Raw genomic sequence first — 19267 nt, forward strand, 5'->3', positions numbered from 1 at the left:
GGGTGGGTCTGTTCTGCTAGATGGAGTGCTGCTCTGCATCCACACGGGTCACCAAACCGATGGTTAATGTTTAGTCAGACCCAAACACTGCTGCTTGGAGCTGGCTCTGATCTAATGGCATGTTGGGATCAGTCTGGAGATTGTGATGGGGACGTACCCCCTCCCGGGCATCCCAGCAGATCTGCTGTTCTTGGCTTCTTCCCTGTGCTTCTGACCTTCTTATGTGGTACACAGGGAAGAGTCAGCAAGCATCATTTTGCTGACCTTAGACAACGTAGCTCATGATTTGGCTATGCAAGCAGGAGGCTGAGGGAGCAGACAGGCAGGGAGATCACAGCAATTTCTGAGGTAGAGCCCTAAAGTCCTCCTGTGCTTTGATTGTATTATGAGGGTAGAGATATTTCCTAAATGGAAAGAGTTCTCAAATAAATAAATGGTGTTGAGGGCAGCACTGAGCCTTCTCTCCTTATTTAGCAATGCTGTTCCTTTCTGGTCCCAGGGCTGTAATGAATTAGCTGTTGTTAACTCAGGATCAGACTTGTCTGCTGTGTCTGTCTGGTGCTCCATGTCTGGGTATAGATCTTGGGCCATCCCCTGGCACTGATGGCTGTCGCTGTGAAGATGCTCCTCACTTCAACCTTCTCGTCCCCCTCCTGCTGGTGCAGGAGTGGGTACCACATAGCAATACATCACTGCTGCTTGAGCATCTTCATATCACTGCTGGCTCTAGGGCTCACTGTGTTTGTTGTGAGTGTTGCGGCTGCAAAAAGGACTCAAGGGTGAGCAGGGAATAGGCACACCTCCAAGCCTCAGCCTGCTGGGCCAAGCTCTCCCAGGATATCCCTGCACGTCCCGGGACATCCCTGCTCTCTGGCATCCCCCTGGCCTCAGGCAGGCAGGGCACAACTGTGCCAGAGCCTCACTGCTCATGCACAAATGGGATTTTATTCCCTGGATGCTGAGAAGGGATGGCACCTTCTCCCATCACCCACGCAGGTGCAGCTCACGGGGGAGGCAGCAGAGCAGGCAGGTGGGAAGCGCAGCCCGGTGGAGGCAGCAGGCGGGATGCGGCAGCTTCTGCCTGCCCTCAGTTTAGAATCCCCCAGGCACGGGAGTCAGAAGTTACTTTCATTCCCTTTCTGGAGTGAGCAGTGTTTTCAAGATTTTCTTTGCAACTGTAAGGGCTGGGGGGAAAAAAATGTTTCAGAAAGCTGAAATCTGATGCTTTCAGGCAATAAGCTGATTCCCACACCCAGAGCTTCAGTATTGCAAAAACCATCCACTGAGCAAAGCAAGCAACTATGCATCTTGAACACTTTCTCACGTTTGCCACAAATTCTTTCAATTTTTTCAAATTTCTTTCAGGATCCTTGGGATCTTTTGGGATCAAAAAAGGGAGGAAGGGGAGCTGAAAGGGAAACAGCTGGTTTATTTGTACGCAAACATATAAACACATGCCAAGGTCCGATGGAAGGGGGGCTCAGCTGGCTTTGCAGATCCGTGGCTCTCGGGTGAATCCATTCCTTTCCAGCACTTACACTCGTTGTTGTTGTTGTTGCCCAGTTGCCCAACCCCAGGCTGTGATGGCAGCGGACACATAACAGGAAACTATGCCTCTCACCGCAGGTGAGTTGACCTTTTTTTCATGGTTTGGACTCTAAAGGCAACTTTTTTTTTTCCTTTTGGTATATTTTTTGACCATGTGGATAGTTTGGTTCTGTTTCTTCCCCACCTTCTGTTGCCCCTTTCCCTCCCAACACCCCGGTCCGTTTTCTTTTTCCTTTTTTCCTTTTTTTTTTTTTTTTTTTTTGCTTATCCAGATATTCCATCTCTTCTCTTTCAGCCTTTCTGGTTGTCCTCTTGCTGACAAGAGCCTCAGAAACCTCATGGCTGCCCACTCTGCTGACCTCAAGTATGTTTGCGCTCAACTTGGAACTCCTTTTTTTCTTTATTTCCACCCTTTTTTCTCTCTTCCCCCTCCCCCCCCTCCTTTTGCTCTGCTTTTGCTTTTCCATCCCCTCCCTTCTCCTTTCAAAGAGCTGCTCAAATACCACCTGCAAGGAGCTCTGGTGGAGTCCAGCCTCCAGCTGCTGCATTGAGAAGAGGCAATGGCATGGAGGAAAGATAATTTTGGGGAGGGGGGACCATGGCAGTGTTCAGAAATAACCTGGACCCTTGGCAGGTTTCCTTTGGGCACTGTAGACAAATGATATTTTCTTTTTCATTTGGTGTCTTTTCCCAAGCTCTTGTTCCCTTGTTTGTGCCATAACCATTTTCATTCAACATTTTTGTATGTCTCTCAAATAATCCAAAGCCTAGATAAAGGCACATGCTTTATTTTTGGGTAGAGACACAGCTGGGAAAATACTGCCAGGACATAGCAAAGCCAACTCTTTTGGACAACCTGGGATGCTAATTTTATGCTAAATTTTAGGGGCCATTGGGATATAGTGACAGAGGTTTCTGTTCATTTCCATGAGAGTTTGATTTGTGAGGGGATGAAAGAAGGAGCAAGCAAATACTTGGTGAGGCCGGATCCTGAGCCAGTGGCAAAGGGCTCACCGGCACCCAAATTTCTGTTCCCATTTCTGCTCCTGAAGGGAGGAACCTGGTTTTGACATTTTCATTCCAATATCTTCCTCTGAATCCCGTTTTCAGTTTTGCTACTGACTTCCCAAACCTCCTCATTTTCAGTAGGAGCTTATTCTTCACAAGAGGGTTTCCCAAATGCTGTCTTTGGTTGCCTCCCATAAAGAAAGGTTTAATCAAAAATGTATTTAAAGTAGATGGAGACACTGGGGGCACCCCAACCCTCCTCCACCCAACCTGCATCACTGGGGGCAAGCTAATTGTGAATTTTTTTTCGACATCTGTTCCACGGAGCCAGCCTACCTTCAGAGACCGATTCTCCTCTGAGCTCCCTGTTTTGCTGAATCCAGTTTCAGGATTATTTAGAAACTGAGATATTCATAACTATAATTGAGGAGCCTCTACTGAGAATAAAACCTTATGGAGGACTTCACATTGCACAGGCTCATCACAAAAAGAAAAAAATATATAATGCCCTGTGTCCTGTATGCAATCAGTGATGTCTGGAGCCATAGCAGAGTCAGGTGGGAGCCTCTCTGCTCAATAAGGTGGTGGGTAATGTCCTAAATCCCTTTTTGGTGGGTGACCTGGAGGGCAGTGTGGGTCTAGAACTGCTCCACACTCCACCACTGATGTGGGTGCTAGAGCCAGGAAAAATGTTGATTAACCTCCTGCTCCTTATCACAGAGGTGGAAAAAGTAGCTGGATTAATTGATATTAATAGAATATGCTAGTGGATGGAAAGGACTCGCATGATTAGCACTAAGTACGCTTAATCGTGCATTATAGACGATATACATTTTGAAAGAACCTCTTAAGAGAGCTTTGCTGAACTGGTGTTTCTCCAACAGCCTTAAAGAATAGCCAAGTGATCAGGCAATTAGTGTTAAAGATATTAAAAGCTCTCAGGAACAGTGCCTGTTTCCAGTAAGGGCTGGAGAAAACGCAAATGGTGTTGTCCCCGAGAGCGAGCATCATGCTGAGCCTCGCTGTGCTGCATACCCTGCTCCCCTCAGGCATCTGACGTGAGCACTTTTTGTCAAAATACTGTATAAAACAGGAGACTTCTGGCCAAAACAAAGCTTTCTCATGTTATTTCCCAAGTAATGTTTGGTTTGGGTTTTTTTTTTTTTTTTTGCCTCACTATGTCCTGGTGAGGATGGGAGCAGAGGAAGGAAGAAGGGGAGAGGATTTGGAGATATTACAGATAGCACAGCCATAGCTTTTCACAACTCCAGATAAGGCCATGTCAGTGTTTCTATTATAAATTCTATTTCAGGGGTTAATATCCCTGATATAAAAAAAATAGCTCCAGGCTGAAACATGCAATAAAAGGTCTCAGTCGGTATGATTTGTCTCCAGATAATTAAAAATCAAGATCAAATCACTTTTCTCCCCTCTTTAAAGTCCTGAAAGGCAAAAAGGATTTGGTGTTAGTGGTTTTCATAATTTCATCCCACCCTGAAGCTAGAACAACAAAGAAATAGTTTTGCTTTCTACTTTAACAGCATATAACAGGGAAATGTCAGTCATCTCCCAAACCTGTAATTTCTAAATAAGTTAGAGTATTTGTACCCTCATAGAGGTCCTGATGGATGTGTCCCTTACTGCACTGGATTTATGTGCATTTATATTTTACTAGGTCTGAGTGTGCTAAGCCTTGCTCCAGACTAGTCAACCCTCCCTTCTGGGGCAAGGACATGTCCCTGCTCTCAAACCCTAGGCGAGGTACCAATTTTTTTTGCCATTGGAGACAATGCAATGACCTGCACATGCCAAACCCTCCTTCAGAGGTGGTGCAAAGAGGAGAATTTTGATATTTTCTGACTAAAAAAAAAGAGAACTCTTTAAAAGGCTGTTTTCCAAGTCACAAAACTAAAGGTATCTCTGGAAATCATTGCTCTGCTGACTCTCAGGGGCCAGAGCACCGCAGCAACACCATTGCCCAAGCCAGACATCAGTGCATTGCCTTTCCCAAGGGCACTGGCCTCGGGGTCTGCCCAAGCGCCACCATGTGTTGCCCATTACTTCACTGGGGTGTCCTGGAGACACATCGGTCCCTGCAGTACCAACCAGTGGTACCAAACCAGGCACCCATGGCTTTAAAAATGGGGATCGAGAAAGCGGGGATGCAGCAAAATCCTCCCACGACAAGAACGCGCACTCTGCAAGCTTGCAGCTGTGAGCTTTGCTGGCTCTGGCTCAAAAGCTGAGCATCTCTCCTGCTCATCCCATGGATTTCTTACCCCCCCTCCCCCTGCCCTGGTCCTAATCACTTGATTCAAAAAGCCCTGGATAATTGGCAGGCTGGCGAGCACTCCTCGCCTCTCTTCCTTGTCCCCATGACAGCTTTTATGTCCGCTGCATCACCTACAGCATTCAGAGTAGATCTTCATGCTTGTGGTACTTCAATCCCCTCACCTTTCTCTGTCTGCACCCTTAATGATGCAGTGCTTAACCCGTGCCATTATCTTCGCTGCCACTGGGTACAGCTCGCAGCCCCTGCTAGCCTTTGTGCAGCTTTGGGTGAGCACGGAAGTATTCCCCTGCTGTTGCTTTCAACCATGTCCCAGAGCGTGGGATGCTTACCTTCAAACCATGATCATGAATGCATCTCCAAGGACTCCTATGTAACGGCAGCGGCTGAGGACAGAGAGGCAGATTCTCCACTGAAGCACCAAAAGCTGCTGGGGCACCATGTGTGGTGACCTGGTGTCCCCCAGCCCGAGGCCCCACGGGCAGCCATCCCCCTGCAGACCCTGCCCATGGTGTTATGGAAGGAGGAGACCCGAGCTAACCTAACCTTTTTCCTCCTCTTCCTTCGTTACTTTCCATAGAGGCATCGGCTGGTTTCGGACTCTGAGGACCCTCCTGTGGTGGGGTGTCTCTTTCTGCTCTCAGTGAGATTAGCCCCCCACAAGTCGCCCAGACCTGAGCTGAGACCTTCTGTCAGGCTTCCTCGTGGCTGTGGTCAGGGTGGCCCCGTTGCCCAGAGCTGTCAGCTATTTTTCTGGTTTCTTGTCCACGCTTGCATCCAGCCCAATGGCCATGGATGGTACCTGCTGTCTCCTTATGGTTTCCTCAAGGTGACAGATGCTGTCCTGGAGAGGTTTTTTTGGCTCATTATCGTCTCTGAGCTGTCCCCTTCATGAGGGTGGGGACAGAGGCTGGGACCCATGTCCCTCTGCCGGAGAGCAGCCACCCACCTCGCTCCCAGCATCTCCACCTTTTCTCACTGATGTTCTTCTCCAACGCCAACATTGTGCAGCGATGCAGCAACTTTGGTGCCATGGATATTACAGACCAGACCTTGTTCTTACAGAGGGAGAAGGGGCAGGAAGAAAAAACCTGCTTCTGTGTTGACAGTCCCTAGATTTCTCTTTGAAATGAGCTGTTGCAAAGTGTCGATCCCCTGCTCGCATCGCCAGGCTAATCTGAGGTTCCCTTCCCTCCGCAGGTGCCCTACTCCTGGTTGTGATGGCTCTGGTCACATAACAGGAAATTATGCATCGCATAGAAGGTAAGATCTCCCTTAAATTATTTTCTCTGTAGCCTCTTTCGATTTTTTTTTTTCCTTCCCCCTGCAGTGGGCAGAGTTGTAAAGTTCTGAATAAAACATTAATGTTACTGACAACTGAAGCCTATTTTCATCTCTTTAATCTGACTTCTTTTTTTTTTTTTCCCTGATGTTTCCAGCATCTGATTAGAAGCTCCTTTCAACAGAATAAAAGACAAAGGGTCAGATTTTAGCTGATGCAATGTTCCTGTTAATAATGCTACCTATTTATGACTTCTATTATCACTTTAGAGCATTAATAGCAGAGATCTGAGCCTTCTGTTTCAACAGTTCCATTAAACATCGCAAGCTGTTAGCAGATATCTTCTTATCTAGACACCATTAATTACTGTCCATCTCCCTCAATTTTTTATTATTTTTTTTTCTCCTGACTTCTCCTCGTGATGTGAGGCTGCAAAACGAGAGAGATCAAAAACACTGTGCCAAATTCAAGGGAAAGATGACTGAAGTGGGGAAATAGCGAATGCAGGGATTCTGCCAGTGAGACAGGCCTTTCTTCTTTTTTTAACCAGTCTGTCAGGCTGCCCTCGTGCCAAGAAAAGTGGGATCAAGATCACCCCAACAAAGGATGATAAAGAAGACCCAGAGCTGATGAAGTAAGTCTGCGGATAACTCCCAAGTGGAGCCTTTCACTCTATCTCCTTTGCCTTGCACAGATTTATGCGGGGCAGCAGCACCCATCCTGCAACTCCCCTCACTTGCGCTGCTCGGAGCATTGTCTGCCCGCACTGGAGCAGGCACTGCCAAAGCTCTTCCCCTGGTTGTTGGGGAATTTTAATCCCTGATCCCCAAAATGGTGTTGCGATTTTGAAATCGGTTTGGAAAATGGGGGAGTGGGGAGATGTAGAGGAATGAAGCTGGGTTAATTAGGATCGATAATCTACAGCTGTGGGTTGGCTTGGGGCGGTGGGTTGGCTGATGTAGATAAAGTGCAGCTGTGGCTGTTCTGTTAAGTGGTTGGGTAGCCATGGAAGAGAGAGGAGAGAGAACACGCACCCTGGATGAGGAGAAGGCAGCAGAGGGACTGGCACAAAGAGTATGTTGGTATGAGATGGTAAAAGACCTTGTTGCAGCTTGATAGTTTGGAGAGTGCTGTGATAGGAAGATAACTGTATTTTTCTTTATTGTTTTTTGCAAAGGTAGGCTGATGGGGCATGGGCAGTTCCTCTCCTACCTGTGCTTTATATAATTCCTAAAAAACCCACTGATGGTGTAAAAGAGGGTTTGAACCCACAGTCAAGCAGAACATCACAGATTTTGGGGCAGCAATGGGCAGGTGAGGGGTGCCAGTGGGCTTGCTTAATGCCCAGGAACATGGTAGAAATAGAAACTCTCCAGCACTGAGTTGGACCAGGATGTGATAACCTTGAATCAAATGCATTTTGTAGAGTCTTTGCCACGGCTGACTATTCAAAGCGAACTGAAAAAGCCTTTCTCTGTTGCTTCAGGCTGAATTTTTCAAAACATTGCAGGAGGTTTATTCCTACTGGGAACAGAGAATTTAAATCCCTCAGTCCACCTCAAGAGCTTTCATTTGCTGTGAAATCCATTTGCCTGGACTTTTAGTGAGCCTGAGCACCACCAGCTCAGCATTCGGGGCCTGATGCGAGGTTTGGGGTCTGTCTTGACCTCTCATACAGCTACAGGACATGAAAGTCTTTACAGCAATGCTGGGACTAGCATTGACTCCAGAACCCTATTTTTTGTTAACTTGGAGCATCCCCAGTCTTTCTGAAGCCTGTTCACCCACCCAGCAAGTGCAGGTGGAGTGGGGTAAAGAGAAACATGGAAAAACGTATAAATCCCCTCCAAGAGTTTTCACAAGCCCATAAATGCTGGCATGTTTGGCCAGACCCCTTTGGCTCAGCTGACTGTCCCCAAAATGCATTTTTTTTCCTCATTTTAGCCCTAGGGCAGATCTCACCTTTGCAAGAAGAGCAGAGGTAAATAGCTCCGTGCACCCGGGAGCCAGAGCGGGAAGCAGTGGGTGCGGAAGCATCCCGCGGGGGCTGAAGGAAACTAGGATGCGCCAGCCGGGGGAAGGGCCTTTAAGAAAAAGATGATATTTGAGCCATCTGCTCTGTTCTTACTCCTCAGTCTACAGGAAGGAAAGCCTCCCAGTTAAATGAGCCGTGTGATAATTAGCAGGACTTAGTGGAGTTTATTAAAAATTAAGCAACCTACTCAAGAATCTGTGGGAAAAAAATCCTTTTTTGGCTCAAATACGCTAAATTGCTGGTGGCATTGTAGTGCTGTGCCATTAACCACTGACACAGTGAGGGGAAAGGACAAGCAGTAAATGCTGCTGTGCAACTGCTGGCTCTTGTACTTTTGCTTCTTTTACCACAGCTGGAGGCCCCCAGGTGGGATGTCTCCACTCTCCGTGTTTTCCCCAGCGACTTGTGCCCTGCGGGGCTGAGGAAGCCTTGGCTTTGCTCATCCTTGCCTGCCCCATTAAGGGCTGGGACTGGCTGGGGATGTGCCAAGCGGCTCCTCCAGTGCAGTTGCTCTGCAAAGAGATTGCTTCCCAGTGCAAGGAGAAAGGGGCTTTTATACGACTGGTTTGTTATGGTGCAGCTGGCGCTTGTATAGGAACGTGGGATGAGCTGTCAGAGCATCCCCAGCAGAATGATGGTTCCCCCCAGCATCCTCACCAGGGGTTGGGTCTTTCCTAGTTTCCCTAAAGGTGCAAATGTTGGGAAGCTAAAGTGGCAGGAAATGGGGTTGGAGCATCACCAGAGCTGGGATTTTCTGAGTCCTAGAAAGCTGATGCTATCCACCTCCAGGCTGGCCTTGGAGGCTCGTCGTAGCTCCGCTGCTCCATCCGCAGCCGGACCATGGGCATGGGTGCAGGCAGTGCCGGGTGGGCTGTGAGGGTCTCTGTGGCATAAAGACAGGAAGGCATTCCCTAACATCCCGTGGCACAGGCAGCAACCCCTGCTCCTCCAGTACACCCAAGAGGATGCGTGAAACAACATGGTACCACAATCCCTTCGCTGCTGCCTTCCCCCAGCCCCTGCAAAGCTGGTGCGCTGCCCTCCGCAGCAAGGTGTGCCTGGTGCGGGTTTGCGTTAAGGAGCTTTGGCTCTAAATCCATCCTCCGTCTGCACTGAGTGCCACTTGGAACCCAGCCGAGTTTTGCACATTGCCACCGAGGAGAAAGTCATTTAGTCCCTGTTGTTTTTGCTGTTCATCCTTCAAGTAATTTGCTACAGATGTGATTGAACAGATCACCTCAACCTTCAGCCCAGCCCTGGCATAAAACGGAAGCATCCACGGGTGCCTAATTGATCAAATGCTACTGGTGCTTCTGTTAAATAATAATAATTTAAAAAAAAATTAAAAAATGTCCAAGCCAGCTGTTCTGCACAATAAGGCTCTGGTTTATTTTTTAACAATGAAAATGTAATGAAAGTTAAATTAACAGCATAAAATATGTGATGGTTGGGCTGTAACGGCTGCATACTAAATGCTGGGGTTTGTCTCTTTCTCTCTCACTCTTTCCCCCCCGCCCCCCACCCCCATCTCCTTTTCCTCCTGAGGATTCAGTAATTTGCTCGTGATCATATAAAAGCAATGATGTTATGAATTTACTGAGGATCCTGCTGGCAGGGATATTATAAGTGAATTGTGCTGCATTTGCAGCTGATTAAAATCGAGATCAGCATTTTTCAAATTATCTTGGGAAAAGGCTGGGTGTACGGCTCCCCCCTTCTGCTGTCGTCTCCCTTTTGTATGAAATGTAAACAATCAGGATAATCGTTTCTGCGGTGAAATGCAGCTTGCGATTCTCAGGAGCAGCTCAGCGGATACTTTGCTGGGGAAACTCGAGGTCCCTAATTGCCTTCAAACTGAGAACACGGGGGTTATTTTTGCCATTTCTTGCCTGCTTCCACCTCCCCTTTCTTAGAGTAACCTCCCTTGAGTAATAAACTTTTAACTGTATTTATAATTGACTAGCATCTTTAAACAAATGCAAACCACAGCAAAACCCCTAGTAGACTCACCGGGCTTTGTCAAACAGCTGAATTCAGTGAGTATGCCATTAGGTGGGGAGTTGGTGAGTGTGGAGTGGACACTCATCATCTTGGCAATTCAGTGTCTGTGCTTCTGTGATGCCCCTCACAGCTCCTGTGTGCTTTAACCAGCCGTAAATGTGGCAGAAGCACAGGGGCTGGAGGGCTCGTGCTCTGCCTTGGTGGCAATTCCCACTTCTGTCCCTTGCAAGCGCAGGCTGATCTCTGGTACCTGCAGGATGTGAACCAGCAGGAGGAGGCAAGCGAGGCCGTGCTGTGGCTGCTGCCGGCTGAGCTGTGCCCCAGGGTTTCTTTGTTCTGTCTTGATGGGGTACACACTTGGGAACCCCTCAGACACCCTCCTTGCAGGTGCAGGTTTGCAGCTTTTTGGTGTGCGGGTTGCAGCCTGACTGGCTCCTGGGTCAGGGGCTGGTTCACGGGGAAGGGTTGTATCCCCACGGGCAGTGCTCTGAGATCACATTGGCCGTGCTGGTGTAGGGGGATAAAGCTGGTGACTGTAGTAATGCAGTAGCACCGGGCAGAGCTGGCTGTAAATGTGTGATGGTTCGGTGCAAACATGTCTGTGTCAGCCTTGGGGTATGTCAGGATCCCACGGCAGGCAGCCCAGCCTTCTGGCTCTGCCCTCAATGATGCACCAAACACCACGGTTTGGGACAGCACTGGGACCTGCTTTTGCTTCAAGCATGAGTGTGACCTGACCTCCAGTCTTTTTGCAGGATTTACTTTGGTTCTCTATGGCTCTTTTGAAGGGGCATTCATAGCTCTTAATTTCCTATCTGTCATTTCTATCAGCTGAGCACCTACCCCATAAACTCCAGATGAGAACCCCAAATGTGAATGCTCTCTTCCTAGGCTTCCTCATTTCTGTTCATCCCTAATTTCCTTACGTCCCTCTTCATTCCCATGCTCTAATTTTTGTTCATTCCTTTTGCCCAGGTGTCCGGTTCCTGGCTGTGTCGGGCTTGGACACATCAGTGGCAAATACGCCTCTCACCGGAGCGCATCAGGGTGCCCTCTCGCAGCCCGCAGGCAGAAGGAAGGATCGCTCAACGGCTCCTCATTTTCTTGGAAGTCATTGAAGAATGAAGGCCCGACCTGCCCTACCCCAGGCTGCGACGGCTCTGGCCATGCCAATGGGAGCTTCCTCACTCACAGAAGGTAAATCACAGGGTTGAGATCATTGTGAGCATGACCACGTTGCCATGGACTGACCCACCTGCCTGTAGATGCTGCTTGAGCATCGTTCAGCTCTTCACGCAAGGCTCTATAGCTGGTACTTTTGATGCTGACTTCAGTCAGGTTGCTCCACGGTTGGAGTTTTCTGCATGCAAGAAAATGCATAGTTGTTTTAATAGTGCAATGGTGAGGTGTGGATTGGGCAAAATAACGGAAAATGATGCTATAATGTCCTTCCATTAGCATGCTAGAACAGGACTTGGGCTCCCCAGACAAGGGTTTGATGCCCGAGCCAGCCAGGCTCATCTCACCTTCCTCACCTGGCATACTCTCTCTTCAAGGAAACAATGTGGGGTTTGATCTTTGCTCAGAGAAAATTGCTCTCGCTTTATAAATGGGGAGTTTGTAGCATTATTCATAAAGCAATTTCCTCTGTACCATAAAAAGCTTTTAGAACTGTCTCGCAGCATGAACTCCACCAAATGGTACATGTTCTTGTTGGGAACATAAGCACCTATAAATACCTAGTGTTTATGAAACTCATTTTTACTTGCTTTTCAGTTTGTCAGGGTGTCCAAGAGCTACTTTTGCTGGGAAGAAAGGAAAAATCTCAGGGGATGAAATTCTCAACACAAAGTTCAAGACCAGCGATGGTAAGGATTTGCACTCCTTTTGCCTGGCAGGTGTGTCAGGGCATTGAGCCTGTATATCTTTTTCTTTGCAGACTGAGGAGGTTTCAACAAATGAATTCTGGCCACAGATTTGCAGGGATATCATGTGCTGTGAACACCCATTTCTTGGGTTTCCTGAGTATTGGGTGTGGTGTGGTACTGACACTGCTCCCTGAGTGACACACCATGAGGGAGCAGGTGAAAAGATGAAGAGGGAGTTCCCTTAGGGAAATTTGGGAAAGGGGGGGAGGGGGAAGGAAAAAAAAAGTGCTGAAATTGAATTCCCCGCCCCCCCCCCCCCCCCCCCCTAAAATATTTACTGGCATTTTTACAAATCCCTTGCAGTTGTTCAGTGATTTTCACCTATTCGGGGCTTTTAATCCTGAGATATTTCTGGATATGGAGTTCTGTTGGCACTGGCACTTTGCATTTCCAGTGCTATTACTGAGGTTTCTGTGGTATTTGATAAGCTTCAGGCGTTTAACATGAATACTAATATACTTTGGAACCTATAAATACCTGAACTCTTGTAGAAATATGGCTTTATTTTACGAACCTTGCAATTTCTAACCAAGACATGCATTAGTTTTTTAAATGGCATCTTCCCAAACTCAGGACCAGAGTGACCTGAGTTTTCAGGACAATCAACCTTGCAGGGTGTGGGGATGTGCTGGACTCCAGCCGCTGTGCTGTCATTTGGGTTTGCATTTGCATATTGACCTATTAAAGTAGCATTGAACCATGATGATAAAGACCTTGGGGAGGGAAAAAAAAAAAAGCAGCGAGATGTGCGCCCTGTTCAGAGGATGTAAAAGCAAAGGTGAGGACTTTGAGTAGTGATGTCTATGAACAGGATGGGCTCAGCAGAAAGCTCCACATTTTTGTTTTCCCTGTGAGTGTTTGCTGACTGCCCACGACCTTCTCTCCTGCAGTTCTAGAGAATGACGAAGAGATCAAGCAGCTGAACAAGGAGATCAGTGAACTGAACGAGTCCAACTCTGAGATGGAAGCGGCCATGGTGAAACTGCAGTCACAGGTTTGTGTGCTTGGACATGCATCCAAGCCCCTTGATGCATGGCCAAGCCCCTTGCATGGGTGGTGGGTGCCGTCCCATGAGGGTTGGTAACACTGCCGTGCTCCTTGCTCTGCAGATCTCCACCATGGAGAAGAACCTGAAGAACATTGAGGAGGAAAACAAAATCATAGAGGAGCAAAACGAAGCCCTGTTCCTGGAGCTCTCAGGGTTGAGCCAGGCTCTAATCCAAAGTCTTGCCAATATCCGCCTTCCACACATGGTAAGAAACTTTGACAGCGCTCTCCCCAGCCGGTGCGATCGAGGGAGCCGTGCCAAACCCAATTCACGATAAGGCTTATGTACAATTAAAGAGTGAGAGAAATTCTCTACACACACCTACGTGTCCTTTATAAGATCAGTTCTTTTGCCTTATCTCTGAAGCTTGCATTGTATCTCCCTTTTGCTGTCATTTTCTGCTGATCTCCCTTTGTATCTATTGTTCTGTCTCATTACATCTGGGAGCATTATCACAAAATAGGAAACTTTATCAAGGGCACCCAGCACCTTTTAGGCTAAGACAGCACAAGCAGAGATCAGGAGGGATTGGATTTCAACGTCAGAAAGATCTTACAGCTCCTATTATAATGCAGGTAGTTTCAATTCAGTTTTGAATAGCTGGCAGTCAAAGAATAGCATTCTTAAAAAGAGTGTATTTTGTTTAATTTAACAAGGTCTAACAGCCCACAGCATGTTACCATAGAGTTACTGCAAAATGAAAAGACTGCATTAAAATAGTAAAACCACAAAAGGCTATTAATTACCTTCTCTCTATTCCCAGGAATGTAATTACTGTTGTCAAAACCAGGTGTGTGGAGGGGGGGCTCGTGTTGGCGAAGCTGTCCTCTTACAACTCATAAAGACCCTCGCAATGATCAGAGGAATGAGCTTTTGATTTCCTTTTCCTGCCATCATTTTTTTTGGGGGGGGGAGAATCCTTTTCATTGGGGTTTGTATTTAAATTCAGGCTGGTTGGAGAGAAGCCATCCTCCAGCAGAGCAGTTTTGGATAGTATTCACCCAGCTGCCTAACTGGCAAAAAAACACTTGCTGAGTGCTTTTTTGTAAAGTATTTGACACATAAAGGTCAAATAAACTGTTCAGCAAATATTTTTTTCAAGGTTTCAGGCAACTCCAATTAAGTAGTGCCCATGAGATTTGTATGCTCATTTTATTCCTGTTCTTTTTCTTCTTTCGCCTCTTCTTTTTTTCCCCATTAACTCCAGGTTAGATACTTGCAAGTGTTCCACAATGCCCCTCCAAAGAAAAAGCTGTACCGCAGCAGCATGCTGGTGTGGGCAGGCACGAGCCCAAGGTGACCGGGCTCCTGTCCTAGCTTTGCCTTTCATTCCCTCTGTGATGCTTCAGCAGTGCTCCTGTCCTCTAGCCCTTCATTTCCATGGCTTCATTCAGCCTCCAGCCTGTCAAACTGCCTGTGTGTGCTTAACCTGATGCTGTTAATAGTTCCGTGAGGCCAATGCATAAAATTAAAGACCCAGTTAAGATCTGGCAGGCTCAGGCGTTGCACAATGAGATTCCCGTATGTACAGCACCGCACACAAAAAGGCTGTGATGTGGAGACCTTTGGTTGTTGGTACACAGACAGAGGATTAATTGTAAAGAGGCACCCCAGCCCTTTCCTGCTCTATTACTAATGCTTTTATTTGGCTATTTTGACCACAGGAGCCAATTAGTGAGCAGAACTTTGATGCGTACGTGAACACGCTGACTGACATGTACACCAACCAAGAGTGCTACCAGAACCCAGAGAACAAGGACCTGCTGGAGAGCATCAAGCAAGCCGTCAAGGGCATCCAGGTTTAGTGCCGTGGGCCAGGGATGAGCAAGCGAACAGACTGTAAGATGGAACTTTCCCTCCAAGTATTCAGGTTTACAAGTTAGAAAACTTGTTTAATGAATGAAATTAAAAAAAAAAAAAAAAAGGACCAAAATGTAACCAAGAGGCCATTTCTGAGACGTGGAACTGATCGAACTCAATGTTCTCGTTTACTTAACTTTGGACCTTCTTGAGAAAAGTGGGATTTTTTTTTTTTTTTTTCTACCTGGACCACGAGGTAGATCAGGATGGAAGGTTAACTCCTCCTGGAGGCTGTTGGGCTTGGTAGCTGGTGAAGAGCAGGCATCTTTCCTGAGTTGCCACGCTCTTGCAGAGTTGATCCAAGGGTTAAAACATTACAAGAACAGGGTCTTGTCTGATCCAAGACTACCATATGACTGGCTTAAACCCTCATGTTGTCTATGGTCTTATGTCCAGATCACCTACTCACACATGATTATGTTCTATGTTGCTACAAGTGCTGGAGCTGCAAGCTACCTGTAAATCTGAACCTGTTCTGGGCCTCCCAACCCCGAAGTGTTCAGATATCCACTGGGCATGGGAACTCTGAAGTATTATAAAGTAGCTTATTTTTATTTTCTGAAAGAAATCTGAAGAGCAGTTCTGGATCTCCAGTGGAAAGCGCAATGGAAAAAAGGTTCTCAGGGAAGCTTTTGGAGTTTGCAACTACAGTATTCCTTTGTCTGTCTTAAATATGAGAATAGCTATTATGAATAGGCCAATACCAGATATTTCATACAGAGGAATTCTTTAATGTATCATGGTCCGGTGTATATGATTTTTTTGGAAGTCTGTTTGATGACAGTTCTGGTTCTTTTCATTATTGTGATCATACTTACAGTGGCATAGTACTGCCAGTCCAGAGATCATACATCAATGCCAGAGAACGTTTGAGATTGCGATGAACAAAAACAAACAAAAAAAAAGAAACAACAAACAACAAAAAGAGGAAATGTTAATTGATGGCCAGCAAAGTGCTTACATAACCGTGAATTGGTAGTTGATTTCTTACAGGTATCCACAGGGCAATGGGTATTTTTTTGGTTTGGTGTTCTAAGTTTCGCGCAAAATCACAGCGCAAGCACTGTTCTACAAAAAAAAAAAAAAAAAAAAAAAAGAGTATTCAGGTATTGGGTATTCTTCCAAAGAAGCATTTTGTAAGCAGCTCAGTACACGCAGCCCACTGTGCACTTAAAGAACAACTCTATGAATGTCTTTGTGACGCTGCTGTCCAGCACCCGCTCCATCGCGCATGGAGCTGGCTGTCACCCCGCGGGTTTGCTCTCCCCCACACCCATTCCCGGCTGGAGCTCACTGTCCCCCTGCTGCAAACCCTTTGGAAGCAGAGGGGGGCAACCCCCACCCTGAGGGGTCCCAGTGAGGGGTGCATCCTTCATCCCTTCTGGTGGTGTGGCAGGCAGAGCTGGGGAGGGCTTTGCTAACTTCTACTAAAGGGAAGACCGTGGTGTTGCTTTGAACCCAGTCCTGCAGATATTTAGGGCATCATCCAGAATTCCGAGAAGTCAGTGGAAAGCTTCCCAGTGACTGCAGCGGTCCCTGGATCCGGCCTCGAAGCTCACGAGCGACTTGACTTGCATCAGTCCATCTGCTGAGTTCAATAGGGCAGCTGGCGTGGGTGGGTTTCCTCACATCCTTAAGTGTTTGCAGGATCAGACCCCATCAGTTCACTTATTTCAGAACCCATTCCAAGTGCAAAAATACAAAAGCAAGGGGAAAAAAAAATAATTTGAGGTGTTAAAAACACAATGTTCTTAACATGTAAATAGAGTCCAAATTGATTGTGACTGCAATTCAGTTAGTATTTAAAAGTAGAGAAATTGCACTTCCTGGAAGAAAGAGGGGAGAAAAAAAAAAAGTAGTTAGTTTAATTATCCTGTAAATTATTTAATTTTGGCAAGATGTATGTAATTTATATTTACAACACCTTATGTTAACTTTTTGCTATTTATTTAACTTTTTTATTTATTAATTTTATACTTATTTTAAACTGGACACTGCACCATAGAAAAGAAGATAAAAGAAGCAAAAAAAAAAGTTAAAAATTAAAACTTTTGACCATAAAAAAATGATATTCCAAAAAAAATAAAAAAAAAATAAAGAAACCTATCTACAACTCCTACTTGTAATTTTGATGCAACCAAGTTATTTTTTATATATTTTGTTATTTATTCTTTTAATGATGGGAATTTTTTTAAAGATATTTTATAACTGAGACATTTTGATAATTTTTTGGTTTGTTTTTTTGCGGGGGCAGGGGCACCACGGGGAAGAGAGACTTCTTCAGTTTTTCTTTTCTTTTTCATTCATGTTGTTTCAGGCACTGATAACAGGAAATGAAAATTCTGTATTTATTATTTATTTAATATTTAAGTCGGGGAAAAAAATGAACTGTGCTCTTGTTGTATATTTATTTTGTCGTTTGTGTGTTGGTTATGTGATGACTGAGTACTTGTTTATGTGAAGGAATACTGTTAATATTTAAATAATAAAGAGTCACATTGAAAGTTATAGCAGGCTACATGTTATTCTGTGAAAACGAATACTGTGATCTACTTTCCTCAGGAAATGTATTTTGCAGACAGAACTTCCTTATGTACTGGCAGGGTTATTTCATAATAAAACCCAGTTCTGTTTGTGACTTTAGTTCCCATGGTCTTTCTTCGAGCTGCTGCCAATGTCCCCGGTGGGCTTTGTCCTTGCTCCTGCACGATGGCTTGGAGGGTCGGCGTGTCTGCCCGTCTTGGAGCTGCAGCCAGGGACTGCCCAACCCAAGCCTTCCTCTCCCTGCCTGCTAAATGGGGAGATTTAGGGGGAATTTAGGTTTGGTATCTCTGAAGGCTTTGAAGAATAAGGAGCTGTCACCATCCAGCCAAGTGGGTGCCTCAGATCTCGCAGTGGGGAGAATCCCAACTTTGAGCAGAGGTACGTGTTTGCTGGGTCGGATGCTGGAGCCCCTTGCCCAAGGCAGGAGGGCTGCAGGCAGTGCTCCTCTGGGCAGGGGTTGCATCCTGTACCCCCAGTGCTCAGCATCCCCGGGATGCCACAGCTTCATGCTCCCAGAGGCGGTGTGTGAGCAGAGGAGATGCCAGCCCTGCGATGGGACACAGAGATGGATGCTTTCCCCACCTGGATTTACAAAAAAAGCCTTGCCAAATTATCTCCGAAGTTTAGCTAAAATGCTGGGAGATGGCTTGTTGTTGTCAACAAGATTTCCTCGCTTACATCTGCCTGATGGTGATGTTCAAAGAGTGCCATCCTGGAAGAATGAAGCGTTCTCACTGGCAAATTTTATATTTTGAAGCTGTGGCAATGAAGAGAATTTCTCACCGGTCTCTGCATTGGGGATGTCATTGCTGAAATTGTCGAAATTCAGTCTTGCAATGCTGTAGCTTCCAAGGTGAAATAAGTTAAATCATATTAAGGCAATTTGGAGTTGAGTGAGTTGGGTCAAATGGGAATTTCAAGCAGGTCTATCACCAAGAAATTAAATTTTCTGATTAACTGACCTGAACTTTCCTGACCGTCCCACACGGAGGCACAAGTGCTGCTGGGTTACAACAGGAGGGGTGGCCGTACCGCAAAGACACAAAAGGGAAAGGCAGACTAAAGTGGAGCCAAAAGGGTAAGAACCGTAGCCAGAAAAATTCAGAGGAAAGTTTTGGGTAAAAAGAAGATGTCTTAAAGTCTGTCCTCAAGTATGTTTATGGCCATGGGTGTTCATTGGAAGTTCTTTCTGTCTTCATTGGATGTCTGCAAGCTGTCCTGGGGCAGGACAGCTGGCAGAGGCTTGGGACAGGTTTGTGGGGATCGTCAAGGAGAGGATGACTCTCCTGGAGAGGGTGCAGTAGATGCTCTTGTTTCATGCTGGTGGGTTTCCAAGGTCAGTGTGGTGGACAAGTGGGCTACCAGCTCTGCCCTCTTCCCCTCCTCTGCAGAGCACGGCACAGAGATCTCAGGTGCAATTAAATGTGTAAGGCAGGGGCTGATAAGAGCGATTAAACTTTGGGCCCAGAGTCTCCCCTAGTTGTGACCAACGTTGAAATTGGGAGTTACTGGTAGCTATGAAGCGACAGACCCACCGTGGAGACATGAGGGACAGTTTGGTTCAGAGCCTTCACACTGACCCCGTGAGTGCAGCAGCAACAGGCCTTCCCCCCCTCTGCAGCCCCAGCTCCTTGCACGGGAGGTGTCCTGGGACACCAGCCATCCTGCCTTATCTCCATGTTGGGATAAGCTGGAGGCTTTGCTGCAGCACTCCTGGCTCTGC

At 46.6% G+C, this 19267-nt stretch overlaps 1 protein-coding gene across 6 annotated transcripts in view; it reads left to right on the forward strand.

The window, feature by feature from the left end:
* The window catches only part of MYT1 (myelin transcription factor 1), a 64737-nt gene extending 47233 nt beyond the window's left edge, over positions 1-17504 (forward strand). For all 6 annotated transcript variants that reach the window (XM_037402916.1, XM_037402922.1, XM_037402918.1 and 3 more), the window contains 9 exons: positions 1564-1626; positions 1844-1912; positions 6047-6109; positions 6679-6762; positions 11140-11361; positions 11941-12032; positions 12983-13086; positions 13202-13345; positions 14805-17504. In XM_037402916.1, the coding sequence (XP_037258813.1) occupies positions 1564-1626; positions 1844-1912; positions 6047-6109; positions 6679-6762; positions 11140-11361; positions 11941-12032; positions 12983-13086; positions 13202-13345; positions 14805-14945 (982 nt within the window). In that variant the 3' untranslated portion in view covers positions 14946-17504. The remainder of the gene's footprint in view (positions 1-1563; positions 1627-1843; positions 1913-6046; positions 6110-6678; positions 6763-11139; positions 11362-11940; positions 12033-12982; positions 13087-13201; positions 13346-14804) is intronic.
* The last annotated feature ends 1763 nt before the right edge of the window (positions 17505-19267 follow it).

The sequence above is a fragment of the Falco rusticolus genome, chromosome 10 (assembly GCF_015220075.1).
Source record: "Falco rusticolus isolate bFalRus1 chromosome 10, bFalRus1.pri, whole genome shotgun sequence".
NCBI lineage: Eukaryota > Metazoa > Chordata > Aves > Falconiformes > Falconidae > Falco > Falco rusticolus.